General features: G+C 34.1%; 2 protein-coding genes across 2 annotated transcripts; both read left to right on the top strand.

Annotated features, from left to right (window-relative positions):
- Window positions 1–308: 308 nt before the first annotated feature.
- On the top strand, window positions 309–737 carry LOC123642711 (keratin-associated protein 6-3-like). Its single transcript, XM_045558102.1, has one exon. It carries the CDS (start codon window positions 336–338, stop codon window positions 657–659), a length of 324 nt encoding a protein of 107 aa, XP_045414058.1. The 5' UTR covers window positions 309–335; the 3' UTR covers window positions 660–737.
- A 10,991-nt stretch (window positions 738–11,728) lies between these two features.
- LOC123650777 (keratin-associated protein 6-1-like) lies at window positions 11,729–21,030 on the top strand. The gene is made up of 3 exons (XM_045569917.1): window positions 11,729–11,762; window positions 11,814–11,957; window positions 20,921–21,030. Exons 1-3 carry the CDS (start codon window positions 11,729–11,731, stop codon window positions 21,028–21,030), a joined length of 288 nt encoding a protein of 95 aa, XP_045425873.1.
- The last annotated feature ends 281 nt before the right edge of the window (window positions 21,031–21,311 follow it).

Genomic DNA, 21,311 nt, shown 5'->3' with positions numbered 1-21,311 from the left:
ATAGTTATAGAAGGTTAGAATGAAAGTCTAGTTTGAGACAGGATTGTATAAATGTGAACATGTGAGTGGCTCCTCTTAATCCCTCAGTCAGAGGAAGGAAATCTAAATGGAGTGGTCAAAGAAAACAAGTTTTCTTAATATCTCTGAGGCTTTGTCTTATTCTTGAGGATCAACAACCTAATTACATTAGTCACAAAATTAGCCAATGGCATGGCCCTTGTGGTGGGCCACACCCACACTGAGGGCATATAAAGTGACCTTTGCAGGGAGAATTATCCAGATTGAAGTCACCTACACTCCTACTCCACCCAAGGACAACCTCAACCACCAACACCATGTGTGGCAGCTACTACGGAAACTACTATGGCGGTCGTGGCTATGGCTGCTGTGGCTACAGAGGCCTGGGCTATGGCTATGGAGGCCTGGGCTGTGGCTATGGAGGCCTGGACTGTGGCTACGGAGGCCTGGGCTGTGGCTATGGAGGCCTGGGCTATGGCTACGGAGGCCTGGGCTGTGGCTATGGCTCCTGCTATGGCTGTGGCTTCCGCAGACTGGGCTGTGGCTATGGCTGTGGCTATGGCTATGGCTCCCGCTCTCTCTGTGGCTGTGGCTATGGCTGTGGCTCAGGCTATGGCTCTGGCTTTGGCTACTACTATTGAGGACACCACGGAGACTCTCTCCCTCTGCATCTGTGACATTGGGATTCACCAGTTCTGAAATCCACATGTTCTGTGCCTCGGGTTTAGGTGATGATTATTTCACATCACAGGTTTCTGATGTGATTTTATTGAAGACTTGCCCTCCAGTGCTCTCTGGATCTGATATTTATATAACTTTTCCTTTCCTGAATTTAACTCATGAAAATTAAGAGAATGTGAATTTCATCTGGTGTGGTCTCTTATCAAGATGATGCTGTCACAGACGTTGCCTTTTGATATTCATGCAGAAGCTTATTCTATGATTTCCTAATAAACTTATTAAATCTGGTATAACCACCTTATTTTCTTTTCATTTAATATAGTTTTATTTTTAGCATTTTTTACTATGTATATTATCCTGAAAATATTCCAACATAACACGTATTATCACTGCTTGTAGAAAACCAAGTATAGTTTATTTGTCGACTCTGCACATTAAAAACAATTTCTGTCATACTTGTTTTATGTTGCTTATGTAATTCATATGTCAAAACTCTATATAAATAATGTATATTTATAATCTAAATAATAAAGATTAAGTAGCATCCATGAACTATTTACAATAGAGAAAACATTGTGCCAGGTCCTTAACAGACATTATCTCACATGACCCTCAGAATGAGTCTATGCCATGTTAAAATTATTATCCCTATTTTAAAGCACAATAAAAGTGAAGAGAAATGAAGCAACTTTCTCATGGCATATTTAGCATGGCAAAAGATGTTTCATACCCACTTGTTTGTTTTCTGTTTGTATATTTATATAAAATATTTATTTTTTGCATTTTTTCTTTTGCTATAAGTTTAGTTGTTAGTATCATTCAATATTATTGACTAATATTAAAATTATCTGAAGATTATTTTTAGCCCTCCCCCTATAAAAATTGTCCATTACATTTTTCCCTACTCCTTTAATTTCTGTTTGCTACTTTATTGGTGAAATTCTAAGTCTCTCACATTAGACACTCATAATCATTTATTCACATCTCTCACTTTCTTGGCATAACACTTTTTTTTTTTTTTGAGACAGTCTCCCTCTGTCGCTTGAGTAGAGTACAGTGGCATCATCATAGCTCATCGCAACCCCAAACTCTTGGGCTTAAGTGATCTTCCTGCCTCAGCCTCCTGAGCAGCTGGGACTACAGGTGCACACAACCACACCTGGCTAAATTTTCTATTTTTAGTAGAGACAAAGTCTCGCTCTTGCTCGGGCTGGTCTTCAACTCCAGAGCTCAAGCAATCCTCCTGCCTTGGGCTCTCAGAGTGCTAGGATTACAGGTGTGAGCCACCACATCTGACTTTCTTGGCATCACCTTTTTATTCTTTTGCTCCAAATTCAAGGAGAGAATTTCTCAATCTCTTTCCCCCATTTCATCTCTTGTCAAATTTTCTGCCTTCAATTTTTTTCCTTTAAATCAACTTTACCATGACAAATATATACTTCCTTATTTTATTTTAGCTTATTATGTTTTAATTTTTGAGAGAGAGCCTTGCTCTGTTGTCCCAGTACAGTAGTGACATCACAGCTCACTGCAACCACAAACTGCTGGGCTCAAACTATCCTCCTGCCTCAGCCTCCTAAGTAGCTGAGACTACAGTCACATGTCACCATGCCCGTCTAATTTTTTATATTTTGTAGGCATGGGGTTTTGCTATGTTGCTCAGGTTTTGGTCTCAAACTTCTGGCCTCAAGCTATCCTCTTTAGGACTCTCAAAGTGCTAGGATTACAGGCATGAGCCATCATGCTTGGCCTTACTCTTTGTAGATTTTGCCATTTGCTTGTATGTTTGTCATAGCATTATGCATTCCATTCCTCTTAAATGTTATGAATTCTGTAATTTAAAATATGTATTAAAGGGTTTTCCTTCTTTGCAATAGTACTTTTTTAAAAGGTGAAGCCATTGTGAGTCTGTAGATTGGTCCTTTGATTTTTGTAGCTTGTTATTTTCATATGGTTTTGTCTTTAAAATAAATGACCTAGTACTTAGGATAAATATTTGTTCCATCAGTTCTTATATGTTCATATTAAAATCTTTCACACACAGACAACTAAAAGATGCTTAGATTTCTAAATTTATTTTGCCTATTTAGCAATATTCTTTATTTTTAAGGGTGATCATATAGTGTGAGCAAATGGAGGTAGTCATTTCCAACATCATGGAAATTATCTTGTTGTCCATGTTTATTGTGGCAGTCATACTGAGCTATGCTATGTGTTAGTGATGTTCTATTTCAAATTCCTTCAATCTTCTCCATAAGTGAATTTTTCTTTCTTATATAGAATCCTAAGCTATTAATTATTTTTTCTCATCCAGTCTTATTGTCAATATGATAAGAATAAATAATCTCAAGATTTTTTTTTAATTTAATGTATTAGTATTTATTTTATTCTATATTTAGGCCTATTGTATGTATTATAATTTATTTTCTAATATTATAATAATTTTTAGGCTTATTATTCTAAGTCTTTTAAACCACTTTATTGAGGTATGATTGACATACAAAAGCTACACAGATTTAATACATATAACTTGATGAGTTTGGAGATAAGTATAAATCTGTGAAAGCATCATCAAAATTTGTGTCCTGAATATATCCATCATCTCCAAAAGTTTCATCCTGCACTCTTTATTTTTTTTTTTTTTTTATTTTTATTTTTTTTTTTGAGACAGAGTCTCACTTTGTTGCCCAGGCTAGAGTGAGTGCCGTGGCGTCAGCCTAGCTCACAGCAACCTCAGACTCCTGGGCTTAAGCGATCCTACTGCCTCAGCCTCCCGAGTAGCTGGGACTACAGGCATGAGCCACCATGCCCGGCTAATTTTTTTGTATATATATTTTTAGTTGGCCAGATAATTTCTTTCTATTTTTAGTAGAGACGGGGTCTCACTCTTGCTCAGGCTGGTCTCGAACTCCTGACCTCGAGCGATCCACCCGCCTCGGCCTCCCAGAGCTAGGATTACAGGCGTGAGCCACCGCGCCCGACCCATCCTGCACTCTTTATTTAATATTATTATTGCTGTTTGTTGATAAAAACACTTAACATATCAACCCTATTAGCAGATTTTTAGGTAAGAGAATAATAGTCACAAATACATAAAAATTTAAAAACAACTTTTGAAATGCCATTAGGCAAAAGAAGAAATTAAAAGAGAGATGAGAAGATATTTCAAGACAAATGAAAACAAAAATATAGCACACTAAAACTTATGGAATTCAGTAAAAGCAGTACTAAGAGGGAGGTTTATAGTGATAAATGTCTACATTAAAAAAAAGAAGAAATAGCTCAAATAAACAACCTAACTTTGTACCTCAAGAAATTAGAAAAAGAGGAACAAACTAAACCCAAAGTCAGCAGAAGGTAGGAAAAAATAAAGATTATGGCAGAAATATATGAAATAGAGAATAGAAAAACAGTAGGAAAGATCAACAAAACTAAGAGTTGGTTTTATGAAAGACAGAAAAATAGACAAACCACTAGGTAGACTAAGAAAAAAAGAGAAAACTCAAATAAAATAAGATAGGAAAGAGGAGACATTACTACAATGCCACAGAAATAAAAGACTATAAGGGCCTGTTAGGAATAGTTGTACACAGACAAATTAGAAGAAATGGATAAATTCCTAAGACTATACAACCTATCAAGACTGAATCATGAAGAAATTCTGAACAGACCAATAATAAGGAGATCGAATCAATAATCAAAAACTTTTCAATCAAGAAAAGTCCAGGACCAGATACCAAAACCAGATAAAGACATCACAAGAAAAGAAAACCACAGGCCAATATCTGTGATAACAGAAATGCAAAAATTCTCAACAAAATATTGGCAAATTGCATTCAAGAGCACATTAAAAGGATCAGTCACTATAGCCAAATGGAATTTATCCCTGATGCAAAGATGGGTCAACATTCATAATTCAATCAAAGTGACAAACCACATTAACAGAATGAAGGGTACAAATCACATAATCATCTCAATAGATGCACAAAGAACATTTGATAAGTTCATGATAAAAACTTTGAACGTATTAGGTATAGAAGGAACTTACCTCAGCACAATGCACTACACGTGTGCAAAGCCCATGGGTAAGATCATACTCAATGGTGAAAAACTGAAAGGTTTCTCCTGCTAAGATTGGGAATAAGATAAAGATGCCCACCTTTACCACTCCAATTATCATAGTACTGAAAGTCCTAGCCAGAGAAATTAGGCAAGAAAAAGAAATAAAATGCATCCAAATAAAAATAAGAAATAAAATTATCTCTATTTGTAAATGGCATAATTTTATATGTGGAAAACCATAATGACTCAACCAAAAACAACTGTTAGGATGAATAAACAAAATCAGAAAATTTGCTGCAAACAAAACAGACAAAAATCAGTTTTGTTCGTATACATTAACAACAAACTATCTTGAAAGGAAATCAAGAGAACAGTCCTATTTACAATATCATAAAAAAGAATAAAATACTTAGAAGTAAATGTAACCAATGAATTGAAATACTTGTACACCAAAAATCATAAAACATTAATAAAGGAAGTTAAAGAAGTCACAAATAAATGGAAAAATATTCCATGCTAAAGGATTGGCAGAATTTGTTAAAATGCTCATACTACCCAAACCAATCTATAGATTCAATAAAATATCTATTAAAATCATGATGGCATTTTTTACAGAAATGAAATAAAAAAATCCTAAAATTATGGAACCTCAAAAGACCCTAAATAGCTAAGTAAATTTTGACCAAAAAAAAATAAAAAAAGAAAAATCTGGAGACTTCATGTTTCCTGATATCAAAACATATCACAAACTACATTAATCAAAAAAGTATGGAACTGAACAGACATAGAAAACAATGGAACAGAATTGAGAGCCCAGGAATAAATTCATGCATATACTGTCAAGTGGTTTTTGACAATGTTGCCAAAAATACACGATAGGGAACAGACAGTCTCTTTAATAAATGACATTGGGTAAACTGAATATCCATATGCAGAATAAATTGAACCCTTACCTTAAAATGGATTAAAGACTTAAACATATGACCTGAAACTGTAAGATTCCTAGAAGAAAATGTACCGGAAACCTTCTTAAAAGCTTCTTGACAATGGTGTTGGCAAAGATTTCTTGGATGTGATACTAAAAACACGAGCAGCAAAAGCAAAAATTAGACAAGTAGGATTACACAACTATTTTTGCATTTGCATGGTACCCTTTACCAGTTTCTTGCAGTATCATAGATTTTTAAAAACTATTATTTTCCTTTCTTTTCTGAACACATTTGAAAACTTGGTGAATTGCATTATTTATGGTCACACTTTTAAGTCAATATAAATGCTATGTTCTTTTGTAAATGTATATTTTTATTGAATATTTAATACATTTCTAAGAGATACTTGTTGGTACCTATTGATTTATTCTCTGCATTTATCATTTTACTCAGGCTGATGGCTTCCTATTGCAAGCCACTGTTATTCTTAGAATGTTTTTCTCCCTGAAAGTGCCAGTGAGTTAATGCCCCTGGGAATAGACCTTAGCTGATAAAAAAGCAACAACTGCACACACACACATACACACACACAAACATTCATTTGCACACTGAGAAATAGTAAATATATGTAAAAATATACTGTGCTTGCAAATGAACTGACAGTTCATGAAAAATTAAATTAGAATTTTTTCACCAAAACACTGATTGGATTTATGCAAACATATAAAAATGAATGTATTTTCCTCACAAAATCACTAGATATTGTAGATCATTAATGAATTTGTGACTCTTTTACCATGTGTGGTCTATGGTTTAGATGTTGGTGTTAACAAAGAAAATGACACTCATGTTATAAAGATTCCTTCTATAATAATAAGAAAGAACCAAGTGATCAGCAATTTAGGGTATCTAAATAAAAACCAGAAGACAATTATCTTCCAAAAATAGCACAGGTGGTTGTAGACATACCCATAGCTACCACAGCCAGAGCCACAGCTCAGGCCACTGTAGCCATAGCTGAGGTCTCCATCATAGTTTCTGTAATAGCACATGATGTCAGTAGTGGCAGGTTCAGTTAAGGAGCAGAATTAGTCTTGGAGTTTGAATTTCATAACCTGAATGGTATGTGAATAAAACACAAATAGATTGACTTATTTACAAACTAAATGGCATTTTAAAGAATCTCAAGAATTCCTCCTACCCAATATATGCAGTACTCGTGCCGTGGTGTCAGGATGCCTGCAATGAAATCATGTGCCTTTAAAATGTCTTCTAATTACGTAGTGTTTGCTTACTGGAGATCTTGTATATACTGTAAGCTTCACTCTATTTATTATTGTTATCATTGGTTTTAATTCTCATTTCCTCTTGATGGGAAATCAAGGAGTGGCATAGGGAGGAATAGGAGAACATCAGAAAGCTGTGAAGGAAGAATGATGAAGACAGATTAACAAGTGTATGTAGATTGCTATATTTTATGCCTGATACAATGTTTTGTCTTCTTATGAAAGAATTTCTACTGAATTTTATTTCACATAGAACTCTAGGTGCTAAAAGCCTACATATCTTCCACCATTAGTGCATCGTTACATGTGTTTTATTTACATTTGGGAAAGCTTTTCATTTAAGATTGAATACCTAGACACACAGAGGAACAACCAGAGAATTATAGCTCCAATTCCTAAGAATATGGACTGTGGTCCTTGGTTCAAGAATATTTCATGCACCCCATTCATGACCTTTTCCTGTTTATTTCAACACACTCTGAAGTATTTTGATTTCCTGATGCCTATCAAAATCTTGGTAATGCAAATATTTTAATCATGATTTTTCCAGTGAAGCTAGCTCTCTTCAATGAAATCTTAGATTTTCTTAAATATGCAAAAACTTTATTTTTAGCTGCCTGACATTACAGACTATTAGAACTGACTCCCCAAAATTATATCATTATCTGAAAGCAAATAAAACTATGTCTAAAAATTCATTATATTGCTCCTACTACATACAAAACTAGACTTCATACATTTTAGCTACTCATTTAGCTATCTAACATGTTCATTTTTCCAAATTCCCCAAACATTTTTAAGTAGCTTAAAGAAAGATATCAAAAAGAAGTGCAGAAACATATATTCAGTCAGAAAGTGATCTGAAATTATAAAGAGTGATTTTTAAACTTTAATGGGCATAATGCACACACGATAGTCCAAAATTTTTATAGGTTTCCAAGAATCCTAGAATCTGTGCAATTTATCTTCATGCTCCTTACACAGGGGAAGGAAATACCTATTCTAACAGAAATCTCAGTTTAGAAAGCTAGTCCACATTATAGATTTTTTTTCATTTTTAACTTATTCTTTATATCTCTATTATGAACCCACTCCATGTCAGGGATTTGTTTTAAGTATATAATATGTAGAAATAAAAAAGGATATGAGGTCCCTATTCTTATGGAACTTACACTCTTAATTGGAGAGAAAACAGGCAGTGAGAAATAGACAATAGGCAAGTAATTTCTGAAATAAATACAGTAACCTCTGATAGTAATAAGCACTTATAAACAATAAAAACCAATGAAGTGAATAAACTTTTAATCGTTTCTTGGGGGAGTCAATTTTAAGTTGGGTGGTCAGAGAAGACACATCTAAAAAGACGGCACTTTAATTGATACCTGACTGAGGAGAAGGATTCAGCCATTCTTGCCAGTCTTTTCAGAAAGAGAAATCAGCAGTACAAAGGTAAAGGTGTTAAGGATGGGAACAGCTTGGTCTGTCTCAGTTGCTGAAGAGCCACTGTGTTTGAAGCATGGTAAGTGAGAAGGAAAGTGGTATAAATGATGTCAGAGAGGTGGGACAGAGAATTGAAAGACATTCTTTCTAAATACAGTGAGAAGTTTAGGAAGGATATGCTCCAGGCAAAGGCTGTGATGTGATTTTTTTGTGTTCTGATATTATGACATCAAAAGGGAAAACATTTGGTGCTGGGAGGAATCATTGGCTCTGTCTTGGTGATGCTAAGTTTCTGATGGCTATGAAAGATACAAATTGAATTATTCAATAGACAGTTGAATATATATCTATAAAAGGGCAAAGATAAAGAATGTAAGAAGACCATGAGCACAGTTCTGAGATTGAGGTCAAGTTGTACAGAAGAAAAGAAATTCCTGAGAAGGTGAAGTTGGAAGCAAAATAAGAGTATATAGAGTAATGGATCCTGAGAGAGAGAGCCCATCAATAAAGGAGAGGGTTCAACTGACCTTCATATTGTTTCAGAACTTCAGTAAAATGAAGACAGAGAAACAAACCGTATTTGGATTAGGCAAGACTTTACAGGAGAACTTTCATTGGAGTGGTGGGTCAAAAGTTCAACTGACCGAGAGAAAAGGAGATAAAGTAGAGGCAGTAATCTTAAAAATACATCTTTTTGAAATTTTCCATGAAGAGGAATAGTGAATTAAAGAAGTACATTGGTAAACTCATGGGGGTTTTCTTAGGGAAAGAGCCATTTGTTGTTTGTTTCATTTTCATGGGAGATAATTAAGACTTAATGATATTTCAGAGCATCAAAGAAGCAAATTTAAAAACATAAAATTCCACAGTATAGAAATAGGCAGAGCACAGAGTATTTTTAAGGCATTGAAACTATTCTGTATAATACTACAATGTGAATACATGTCATATATTTATCAAAACTTGTAGAATATGAAACACTAAGACTGAACCCTAATGTAAACCATGAACTTTGTGTGATGGTTATGTATCAATGTAGCTTCATCTGTTGTAGCAAACACACCATTCTGGTGCCCCATGCTGATAATGGGGAAGGTCATGTGTGTGGAGGGCCAGGGGATAAAAGTGAATTCTCTGCACTTTCTGTTCAACTTTGCTGTGAACCAAAAACTACTCTAAAGAATAAAATTGATATTTTAAAAAAGTTTCCATGGTATATAAAGTACTCATTGTCTAATTTTAAAAGTAAATATCAGTCCTTCATGAAGATAAATAATTCCTGAAATAAATTCTAAGAGAATTTGACTCGTACATATTTATTTTGAGGATATTGAGTTAAATGATAGACTGTTTCTTATATAGTCATTTTAGCCAGTTAGAAAACTACCTGCTATATGATTACTTTGTTGATTAACTAATGTAAGTTAGTTATATGACTTTCTGGTCCATGGTTATATGACAGATTGGACTTAAGTCTAAAAAATGGCTATTACATTATTTCAACTAATGCTAATTAAAAATAATTCTAAGTTGAATGATAACTGATTGGTGGAATCTAAAGTATAACATTTGAGGTAACGGATATTTTCCTTGTGGAAAAATTTAAAGTGATATATTTGATATTTACTAATAGTTGTTATGTCAGTTAAGAAGGGACTAAAATAATATGTAAGCATAACTACATGTCTAGTTTACACAAATACACTTACCAGTGATAATAAGTATAAAATGTATTAAAATGCATGATGAATGGAGAAATGATTGCATTTGACCTGATTATTTATAGGAAAACTTTGTTCTATTATATTAAAAGACTATTTTCTTTTGAGTAATTTGAATTATCAAGGCAGATGAACTGATGAAATATAAAGATCTTGCATCCTGAATTCCAAAGAAGGGTTAACTGAAGGGCAAATGGTTTCCCTTCTTACACACTCTTCACTGCTGCTTAAGCCAATCCTACCACGTTGACCCTACTTGGAATTTATATGAAGAAACATGTATCAACAACCTTTGAAAACAGAACGTCATTGAAGGATTACCATCTTGGTAATTGATTCTGGATATTTGTACATAATCACATCTCCTTCCTACATCCTCTGAAAGATAAAATCCAAGTGCCTTTAGAAAATAACAAATTCTCTTGATTTTATTGTGTCTCCTAATAAACCTGGGTTATGATAGTGAAAAGGATGAAGTTATAAAATATTTCAACATTTATTCAAGAAAGTACCATGAGCCTGGTTAAAAATAGATTACCTACTTAACATTGTATGTCTTTACAAAGAAACTTACCTTCATCGAATCCATTGGCAAAATCAAATATATAAAGGAAAAAAAAAGTCAGAATATTAGCTGTTCGTTGTATATCCCAAATATCAACAGATCATTCAGTTGATTGGTGCAGAATTACAAAAAAACTGAGTCTTGGGAAGCACAGACATTTCAGAGATAGTAAAGCCCATATAACATAACTAGTGAAAATTCTAAAATTTCTAAATAACTAACAAATAGTATCAATTGAAAATGGCAATTGATAAAAATCTCAATAAAATGAAATTCATTCTTATTATAATTTCTGGTGGTAGGCTTTGAAAAGAAATTGAAATCCATAGCAAAAACTATTTTTTTATTGTTCTGAAAAAGAATTAGATATACAAAAATAAAACAATAATTTGTGTGAGTAAAATGTAGAGATGCTGCTGGCTCAGGAAGGTTGTTTAAGAAATTTTAATAAGCTGGCTCTTTGTTAATTATATTACAGAGATAAATTAACATTACAATTTTCTGTGCTGCACTCTTTCGTAGGTGCAGGGACAGCTGAAATAAGGAAGAAGAAAAAAATGTTTTGAAACAAGTTCTAGGCACAACTCATTGGTTAAAAATGAATGACATTGGCTGTGGAGAGACAAGGAGAGGAGTATAGATTTTATTTTGTGGCAAGAGTCAGTCAAAGTTGGCTTGCTTCAAATGCTACTTCTTGAATTAATGCAAGCTTATAGAAGTTAAAATGAATACATGGTGTAATACAGGAATTTGCGTGCATCACTGTCTCCTCTCATTATTGAATTGTCTCAGGAGAGTTCTGAGAGACCAAACAAAACAAGTTTCCTTAATACTTCTGAAGTTTTATCTTGTGGTTGAGAAACAACAAACTAATTAAATTAGTTACAAAATTAGCCAATGGCATTACACCTGTGGTGGGTCCACTCACACTGAGGCCATATAAAAGGACCTTTGCAGGAAGAACTGTCCAGACTGAAGTCACCTACACTCCTTCTCCACCCAAGGACAACCTCAACCACCAATACCATGTGTGGCAGCTACTACGGAAACTACTATGGTGGTCGTGGCTACGGCTGCTGTGGCTACGGAGGCCTGGGCTATGGCTATGGAGGCCTGGGCTGTGGCTATGGAGGCCTGGGCTGTGGCTATGGCTCCTGCTATGGCTGTGGCTTCCGCAGACTGGGCTGTGGCTATGGCTGTGGCTATGGCTATGGCTCCCGCTCTCTCTGTGGCTGTGGCTATGGCTGTGGCTCAGGCTATGGCTCTGGCTTTGGCTACTACTACTGAGGACACCACGGAGACTCGTCTTTAACACGAGACATCATGATTCGTCATCCCTGAATCCTCTGCCCTTGTGTCACCACATTAGTGTGGGATAATCCTACGTCAGTGATTTCTGATGTGATTTTTTGATGACCTGCCATGTGGTGGCCACTGCCTGGATCTGCCACTTCTAGACACTTATACCCATTCTCTCCCTCATGACAAGTGAATGAATGTGATATTCACCCTGTGAACCCACTTATCTCCTTTTACCAGAATGAAGCACTCACTGGTCCTACCTTGATGAATTTTGTACATCATTTTGTTTCTCAATGTTTCTAATAAACTTGGTTTACCTGGAATAAAAAAGTTTGGTTTTAATTCTATTTGTTACATGTAATAGAGTTTATCTTTTTGGACTCTTTCATTTGTTTGTTTCTAGGAAAGTTTGCAATTGCAATTGTTGACATATGTTATCTTAAAATTTCTACTTTAGTTGCTCTACCAGTTCTAGAATTGTGACCTTCAGAAAACATTTTAATATTTGTAAATTTTCTTCTTTTAAAATAGGAGGTTATACCTCTATTGCTGGGAGTTTTCAGTATTAAGTTAGAGAGCATTTGTCAATTTTAACTGATACTTAGCACTTAGTAAATATTCTGCATGATTTTTTCGCGTGCAAAACATCAGTTGCCAAGTTCCATGCCTCCCCAAATCCTATTAAAAGTGTTATTTTAAAATTATAGACAGAAAAATCCATTTGGTATACAGTTCTGGGAGTTTAGAAAAATGCATAGTGTTACAGTACAAACATCATAATCAAGATACAAAATAGTGCCATTACCCTCTCCCCCAAATTCCTCTTGCTGTCCTTTTGTAGTCAATCGCTCCCCACATCCCTAAACCCTGTCGATAGTTGATTGTTCTATATCCTATAGTTTTGTATTTTTCAGATGGTCATGTTTTGTTGGGGGTCCCCAAGACTACCCCACTATTGGAGATTTTCTAGAAAGACTTATATGGGACTCAGCCTATAATTGTGCTCATCTCTAAGATTTATTATAGCAAAGTAGTAAGGTTACATAGGTATATTATAAAAGGAAAAGCCACAGGCAGGTTCTGGAGATATCTGTGTGTGGATGGTTATGTTCTTTGACATACATAGCTCACTCTTTCCCCAGCAACACAAATGAAGCTATCTGTGTGCAATGTTTCTGCCCAAGAAAGCCCATTAGAGACTCAATGCCCAGGGACTTAATTGGCAATGGGTCAAAATGGCATAAGCAAAATTGTAGACTTCCATAAAGGAAAGTTTGTGTTCAGGAAAATCCCCATTATTTGTACAAATGGCCTAGGAACAGACCAAGGGTATTGCTGGTTTCATAAAATGAGTAGGAAAATGTTCCCTCCTCTTTTTTTTAAATCTCTCTCTGTCTCTGTCTCAACTTCTCTCTCTCCCCTCTCTTATTTCTTTTTTAGAGAGTTGCCATAGAGTTGGTATTATTTCTTCCTTGCATGTTTGCTGGTATTCACCAGTGAAGTCCTATGTGCTAGTTTTCTTTTTTGAATAAATTTTAATGACAAAACATATTTTCCACTTAGTTATGTGACTATTCAGATGTATTTCTTCTTGAGTAAGTTCTGGCACATTCTTCTTTTTACGGAATCAATCACATCTAAGTTGTTGATTTTACGGGTATGATATTGCTCTTTCTGTTCCCTTATTGTCCTTCTCATGACTGACTACAGGATTTGCAGTGATGGCCCTCTTGCACTCCTACTTTCAGTAACATGTGTCTTTTCTCTTGGTTTGTTTGACAGTCTTGCTAGAGGTTTATCAGCTTAGTTGACCTTTTCATAGAATTAGCGTTGGGTTTCATTTATGTTCTTTCTTTATTTTCTGCTTTAAATTATATCAATTCCAGATGTTATCTGTATTGCTTCTTTCCTTCATCTTTTTACAAAAATTCTTCACCAATTATTTTGAAAGAAGCTTGCATTACTGATTTGAGAACTTCCTTCTTTTATTTATTTATTTAATTAAAAAAAAGTTTTTTCAGACACAGGGTCTCGCTATGTTGCAGATCTTAAACTCCTGGCCTCAAGGAATCCTTCTGCCTCAACCTCCCAAGTAGTTAAGATTACAACCATGAGCAACTGCACCCAGCTCTTCTTTTTAATAGAAGCATTTAGTGGCATAAGTTTTCCTCTAAGCACTGCTTTATCTGAATCTCATAAATTTTGATTTGTTCTATTTTCATTTCATTCAGTTCAAAATATTTTTTACTACCCCTAGGATTCTCCCTTTGCCTCATGGGTTATTTATAAATATTTGGGAATTTTTCAGGTACCTTTCTGTTACAAATTTTGTATTTTAATTCTTTAACGGTGCGAGAACATACTCTGTATAACTTCAATTCTTTAAATTTTCTGTGTCTTGTTTTGTTACACAATATATTATCTATTTTGGTGAATGTTTTGTATGTACCTGAAAAGAATATGTATTCTGAGATTGTGGAGGTAGAGTGTTCTATAAATGTCATTAATTTCAAGTTGATTGCTGTAGTTATTCAGTTATCCTATTTTTTTCCTGAACATCTGTCTACTTCTTATATTAATTACTGAGAGGAGGGTTAAAGTTTCCAATATAATTGTGGATGTGACTATTTTTCCTTTTAATTCTATCATTTTTTGCTTCATGTATTTTGAAGGTTTCTTGATAAGTGCTATGCATTGAGGATTTTTATGGATTCTGGTTGAAATGACACTTTTATATTCATGCAATATCTTTATTTATGCCTGGTAATTTTTCTTGCCCTGAGGATAACTCATCTGATATGAAGACAGCCATTCCCACTTTCTTATGATTATTGTTTGTATGGAATTGCTTTCTCTATTTTACTCGATCTTCTTACTCTTTCTCTATGTTTTACTTTTATATTTGAAATGTTTTTCTTATGAATGATATATAGATGGATCTGATCTTATACAATTTGATAATCTGTCTTTTGCATATTTAAACTATTTACATCCTGAGTAATTATTGATGTGCATGAAATTAGATTTACCATTTTATTATTTATTTTTGTTTTCTGTTTCTCTCTTCCCACTTTCCTGCTTTATTTTGTATTTGAATAGTTTTAACACTGTGTTTTAATGTACCTGGTGGCTTTTTGGCTATATCTCTGTATTTTTAGAAGTTAATCTAGATATTACAATATACATAGCTAATCTTTCACAATATTCTCAGAGGTAATATTTTACTACTCTAGCTAAAAGAAATAAGCCTTATAAAAGGTATAAATTCCTTTAAATTGCCTCTTTTTGTTATAATTGTCTCATATATATCATAGCAACATACCTTCAAATCCCCTCATTCAATTTGACAGTTTTTGTTTTATACAGTTATATAAATTTTAAAGCACATAAAAGAAAAACATATATTCTATTTATCCAAAGGTTTACAGTTTTCTATTGCTTTTCTCTTATTAATGAAGTTTTCAGCTTCCTTTTAATATCATTTTCTTTTAGCCTGAAAAATTTCCTTTGGCATTTCTTTTAGAAAAGTTTTCCCGGACACCTTCATCTGAGAAAGATTTTATTTTATTTTTTGTTACTGAAGGATATAAAATATTGATTTCTTTTCTATTGTTTCTCATGACAAATACACAATCATTTATAAGTCTCTGTAAGTAATGTGTTGTTTATCTTTAGCTGCCTTCAAGAATTTTTCTTCTTTTGCTTATCAGAAGCCTGATTATGATATATCTGGACATAATTTCCTTTGAGGTTATTCTGATTGAGATTTGCAACTTCTTGGTTTTATAAAAGTATGACTGTTACTGAATTTAGGAAATTTTCAAACATTATTTCCTCAAATAGGATTTCTGTATCAATCTGTTTTTCTTCCATTTGAGATTTTAATGCCATGAATATTAAAACTTTTGATATGTTCTACATATTCTTGAGACTCTATTTATATTTTAAAATCTCAAAACAAACAAGAATATAGAATGTCATTAAATAATTTTAAACTTAAATACATAATGGATGTTAGAAAAAATGTCACCTTTTCAAACTAGTTTAAGGTATGAAAAAGTTAGGTGGAAGAAGGGTCAATTTAAACTTCCTTACCTATTGTTCTGGGCAAACAAAGAAAATACTTTTTATTTAAATATGCCCAAAATAAAGTTTAGAAGTAGAGAATCGTGTGTCAATATTCATATCTTCTAAAGGATCTTTACACAAATGAAGGCCTTGGTATGATAACATTTGGAATATATAATGTATTTAGGCAATGCTTAACTAAATTGAAAAATATTACTTTCTTTGATGCTAACAATAATCCCCTATGACATGTATCATCGCTTCTTTAGTAGAGCAGAAAATTGAGGGTTACAAGATTATTTTCTTATCACAAATCAAGGATTTCACATGATAGAATAGAATGTTCATTCCATGCATCTCTTGGTAGATTCATTTTTGTAAAATAGGAAACTATAAACATTATTATATATTTAAAAATGATATCCCCCAAATAGGACAATTATTTCCTTTAATTCAGCCAGAAAAAATTGATAAATACTGAACAGTATATGAAAAGAAAACCAGGTCTGTTGCTCCAGATTGAATAAGTTTATTAGGAAACAGAGAATAAGCTCCTGCATAAAAAACAAAAAGTAAGATCTGCAACATTGTCTTGCTAAGAGAACATACAGGAGTTCATGGGATGAATTTCATGTCATTTAAATTTTTGTGAGTTAGCTCCAGGAGAGAAAAGCTTGAAATATCAGATCTGTAGGGTATTAGTGGGCAAGTCTTCAAAAATCACATCAGAAACCTGTGCTGTGAGATAATCACCAACTAACCCTGAGGCTCAGCACATCAGGCTTTCACAACTGGTGAATCCCAATGACACAGGATACAGGGCGAGAGTCTCCATGGTGTCTTCAATAGTAGTAGCCAAAGCCAGAGCCATAGCCTGAGCCACAGCCACAGAGAGAGCGGGAGCCATAGCCATAGCCACAGCCATAGCCACAGCCCAGTCTGCGGAAGCCACAGCCATAGCAGGAGCCATAGCCACAGCCCAGGCCTCCGTAGCCACAGCCCAGGCTTCCATAGCCATAGCCCAGGCCTCCATAGCCACAGCAGCCATAGCCACGGCCGCCATAGTAGTTTCCGTAGTAGCTGCCACACATGGTGTTGGTGGTTGAGGTTGTCCTTGGGTGGAGAAAGAGGGTAGGTGACTTCAGTCTGGACAGTTCTTCCTGCAAAGGTCCTTTTATATGCCCTCAGCATGGGTGGGAACCACCACAGGTGTCATGCCAATGGCTAATTTTATGACTAATATAATTAGTTTGTTGATTCTCAGTCATAAGATAATGCCTCAGAGATATTAAGAAGTCATGCTTTGTTTGGCCTTAGTTTGGACTCCCCTTATCCAATTGAAGACTTCAGTGAGAGGAAACATTCTCATTCACACTTATATAATCCTGCCTCAAAATAGACCTTCATTGTAACCTCCTATAACCATTTTTTGTATATAACAAAATAACACTTAGTCACAATCTTATTTGTTCTTTGTCCCAATAGTTTCATTATTTTTAAAAAACCTTTTGCAAAAATAACTCTTCTTTTGATGCATGAGTTTTCCTCTTCTATTGAAGCAAATTAATTTCCTTCTTTTGATATTCAATTTATTTTCTGTACTGAATGTGCCTTTCATCCCCAATATGTTGATAATATTCCAACTAATTAATATTTTATGAAAACCAAGTCTGGGCAAAATGTATTATATTTTTCTACTTATATCAATAAGTATAATTTTTATTTATATTCAAATTGTACTGAAGTACTACAAAACAAATTATTTGTTGGAATCCAATTTTCCCCAAATAACTATACAGTGATTCTAATTAATATTAGAGTTATATTCTAAGTAACTATTCACTGGGCTTAACAACATCATATATTTATGTTTAGCAATGTATTAGACAGAGGCCTGTTCCTTCATCAACATATCTAGTCATTCCTTGTGATCTGGCCTGCTGAATTCTCTTGCATAGCTCTAGAATTACTATGGTCTTCATTCAAATTAGAGTGATAATTCTTCCTACCGGAGACACAAGAAAAGTGGAAGTGGTTTTACATTTTAGTTAAAAAAAATGTCCTTTCAAGTCTTTGAAATTGTGATTGTGGGATATGGCATTATCCACATATCCATGTGTAATCAGTTGATTTTTGGTGTTCTAATGATACTTCTGAGTAAAAATAATATATTAATGTACCCTTTTCTATAACCTTAGGCATGACAGAAAGTAGAATTTGAGGCTAGTTTCTGTAGCAGTGAAGAGAGACTACAAGATATTTTGGACCTCATGTATTTTAATCAACTTTCCTCTAGAAATCATAGGAATGAAACCAAATTTTTAAAATTTCCATGGTATTTCCATGGTAGATTTCCAGTTTCTCTTTATCTCTCTTCTCACACCTTTTGGTGTTTGGTCCCCACAACTCTATTATGACAGCTCCTACAGCAATCTCTATTAATTGAATCTTGCCAAATTTACAGTTTAAGTCTTCTTCATTTTACTGAGGCTCTGAGTAGCATTCAGATTTACCAAGCTCTGTTTTCATTCCTGAGAAATTCTCTACCTTTTTCCTCTGTCCTGCTACACATGGTTTATTTCAAGTCTCCCTAGTGGTTCTTTATCAATATCTTTTCTCTTTTCTCTTCTTCGAATTTTGCTCTCAAATGTGAGGGTGTTCCTCTTATAGACTATCTAAACTCCTTTAGATGGATTATTTTGGATAAATTGTGTTATGACTTAATTTCAAATCATACTTCCAATTCTGCTTTCCAGATATATCTCTCCAAATGACTACTACATCTACTTAGATTGTTAATAGTCATCAAAAATTATCAAGAAGAAACTAACTTCATGATTCTCTATACTCCCAAATCTCTTCCCTTCTTTATCTCTACAACTCTAAGTATGCAGGACACAAATCATATCAGGACCCTCCCAGAGGAAAATCCTTTAATGCCTTCCTACATTAAGGTTGCTAGATTATACCGGATACCCAGCTCAATTTGAATTTCAGACTATTGAATATCACAAATATTGAATGAGAAATATTTATAGAAAAAATATTTATCTGAGAATCATATTTATCTGCAGGTCCTGCATGGGTTAGGGTTAGGGTTAAGATTACTGTATCTGGCAATCTGAAGCTTAGAAAACAGCCTTCACGGTCTGTCCTGTCACAGCCTTGACTACATCAGTGAGTGCATCTTGGAACACCTTGCTTTTCGTTACAGAACAAAGAAAACAACAATTTTTTGGCTCTTCAGATTCACCAACTTTGTTTCCAACTTAAAGCCTCTGCCTTTGAGATACTACATTCTGAAGGTGATAGCAAAAGTGTTGGTATCCGACTCTTCTCCTCTTTCTATCAGAGGGGCATTCCTTAACCATCTATTAATACTTAGAAGTAGTCTCTCATCAGTACTCTTTAAATTTATCTTAGTCAACTTGATTAATTTTTTAAATAGACTCATTATCATCAGAAATAATCTCATTTACTTTTAATATTTACTTTTAAATGTCTGTCTGCATTGCCCACACTTGCTTAATCTGGAATGTAAGCTCCATAACAACAAAGGTCTTGTCCATCCTCTTCACTGCCTGACCCCTAATTCTCATAACAGTGTCCAATATAAAATTGATTCTTAAAAGTTTGATGCATGAGACAATTAATAAATAGCCAAATGAATACAAAAGATTAAGTAGTATTTTAAAATTATTCTTTCCAACTTTTAAATTTTGAAATAATTTTTGAATTACAATAAGTTGCAAAAATATATGGAACATTCCTGTATATTCTTCACCCAGTTATACCTATGTCCATATCTTTCATAACAAAGTACAATTATAAAAACCAAAAAATTAATCTTGCACAATATTTTTAACTAAGCTATAGACTTTATTTGAATTTCACCATTTTCCCCCTAATCTCCTTTTTCTGTTCCAGGATCCAATCCAGGACACCACATGGCATTTGGTTCTTACATCTCTTAGTTTCCTCCCACTGGTGACGTTGATACTGTTGGAAATTTTAAAGAGCTAAATGCCTTGTAGAATGCTCCCCAATTTGCATTTGTCTTTTTTCTCAGAAGTAGATTGAGGTTGTACATTTTGGGCAAGGATACAAGAAGAGATGTGCTTATTTCATTGTGTCACAACAGGAGGTACATGAGGTCAATAAATCTTTGAAAGTCTCTAAAATTGATTCCTAAACTCAAATTTCTAACAGAATAGGTTTTTCCCTTTTATATAGAACCATGGTCCATGGGTTTAAAGTTCAGGACCATAAACATTGCTTTGGAACATAGACAAAGTGATAGATGCATATATATGTGAAGGATAAATCAAAGTGAATAATATTACTCTGCAAGAAATAATAATATACTTTACCATTTAAGAATTTACAAATCAGCTCTGCCACCCTGTATTTTCTTCTATAAGATTTCCATTCTCTACTACCCTCTTTGAAATCATCATTTTGTTCCAAAGACTACATATACCCAGATAAGAAGAATATTGTTAAAGGAAAAAAAGATTTTCAAGAGGTGAAATCTATACAGGTTATATGATCTCATGGTAGCTGGTAATATAGTTTAAATTTGGCATCTGATATAAATTCTCTTATTAAAAGCACAAGATTTCATTATAGGCATCTTGAGACACAGCAAAGTTGTCTTGGATATATTGGTTGGGAGAAATTTTGGGGATAATTTTAATGTCAGTTACTTTGGAACATGATCCCTACAGGGCATGTGGTTTGTCCTACATACCACTGAGGTAGTATTTAAGGCCCTGTACAAATTATAAGTTTAAAACTCTAAAGTGTGATCCTGCTATACAACTGAGCCTACCTTTCCTGACACCATAGGCTTCTGCAGCTACTATGGAGGCCTGGGCTGTGGCTATGGCTGTGGTTATGGATATGCTTGTTACCACCCATTCTGCTATGGGAGATACTGGTCTTCTGACTTTTTCTGAGAAATTTAAAACCATAATCTCTTTAAGTCATTCTCTTATGAGGTACTGTCTTCTTCCTGCATTATTAATAATAACATTTTTATTTTTCTGTTCAAATAATGACAACTGGGTCTTAGACTACCATGTACCATCAAGACTTTTTTGTTCTAAATTACCAGGAGTTTATAAAAATTTAGAAGAATATTCTTTTGATGTTATGTTACTATTATATGATTGAATGTAAACAATTTTAACCAATTTTTAATGAAAGTGCATAAATTCATGTTTAGTAAAGATAATAT

Source organism: Lemur catta, chromosome 1 (assembly GCF_020740605.2).
Source record: "Lemur catta isolate mLemCat1 chromosome 1, mLemCat1.pri, whole genome shotgun sequence".
In the NCBI taxonomy this organism is placed as follows: Eukaryota; Metazoa; Chordata; class Mammalia; order Primates; family Lemuridae; genus Lemur; species Lemur catta.
The sequence above is the reverse complement of the archived record's forward strand: the minus strand, read 5'-3'. Positions and strand labels throughout refer to the sequence as shown.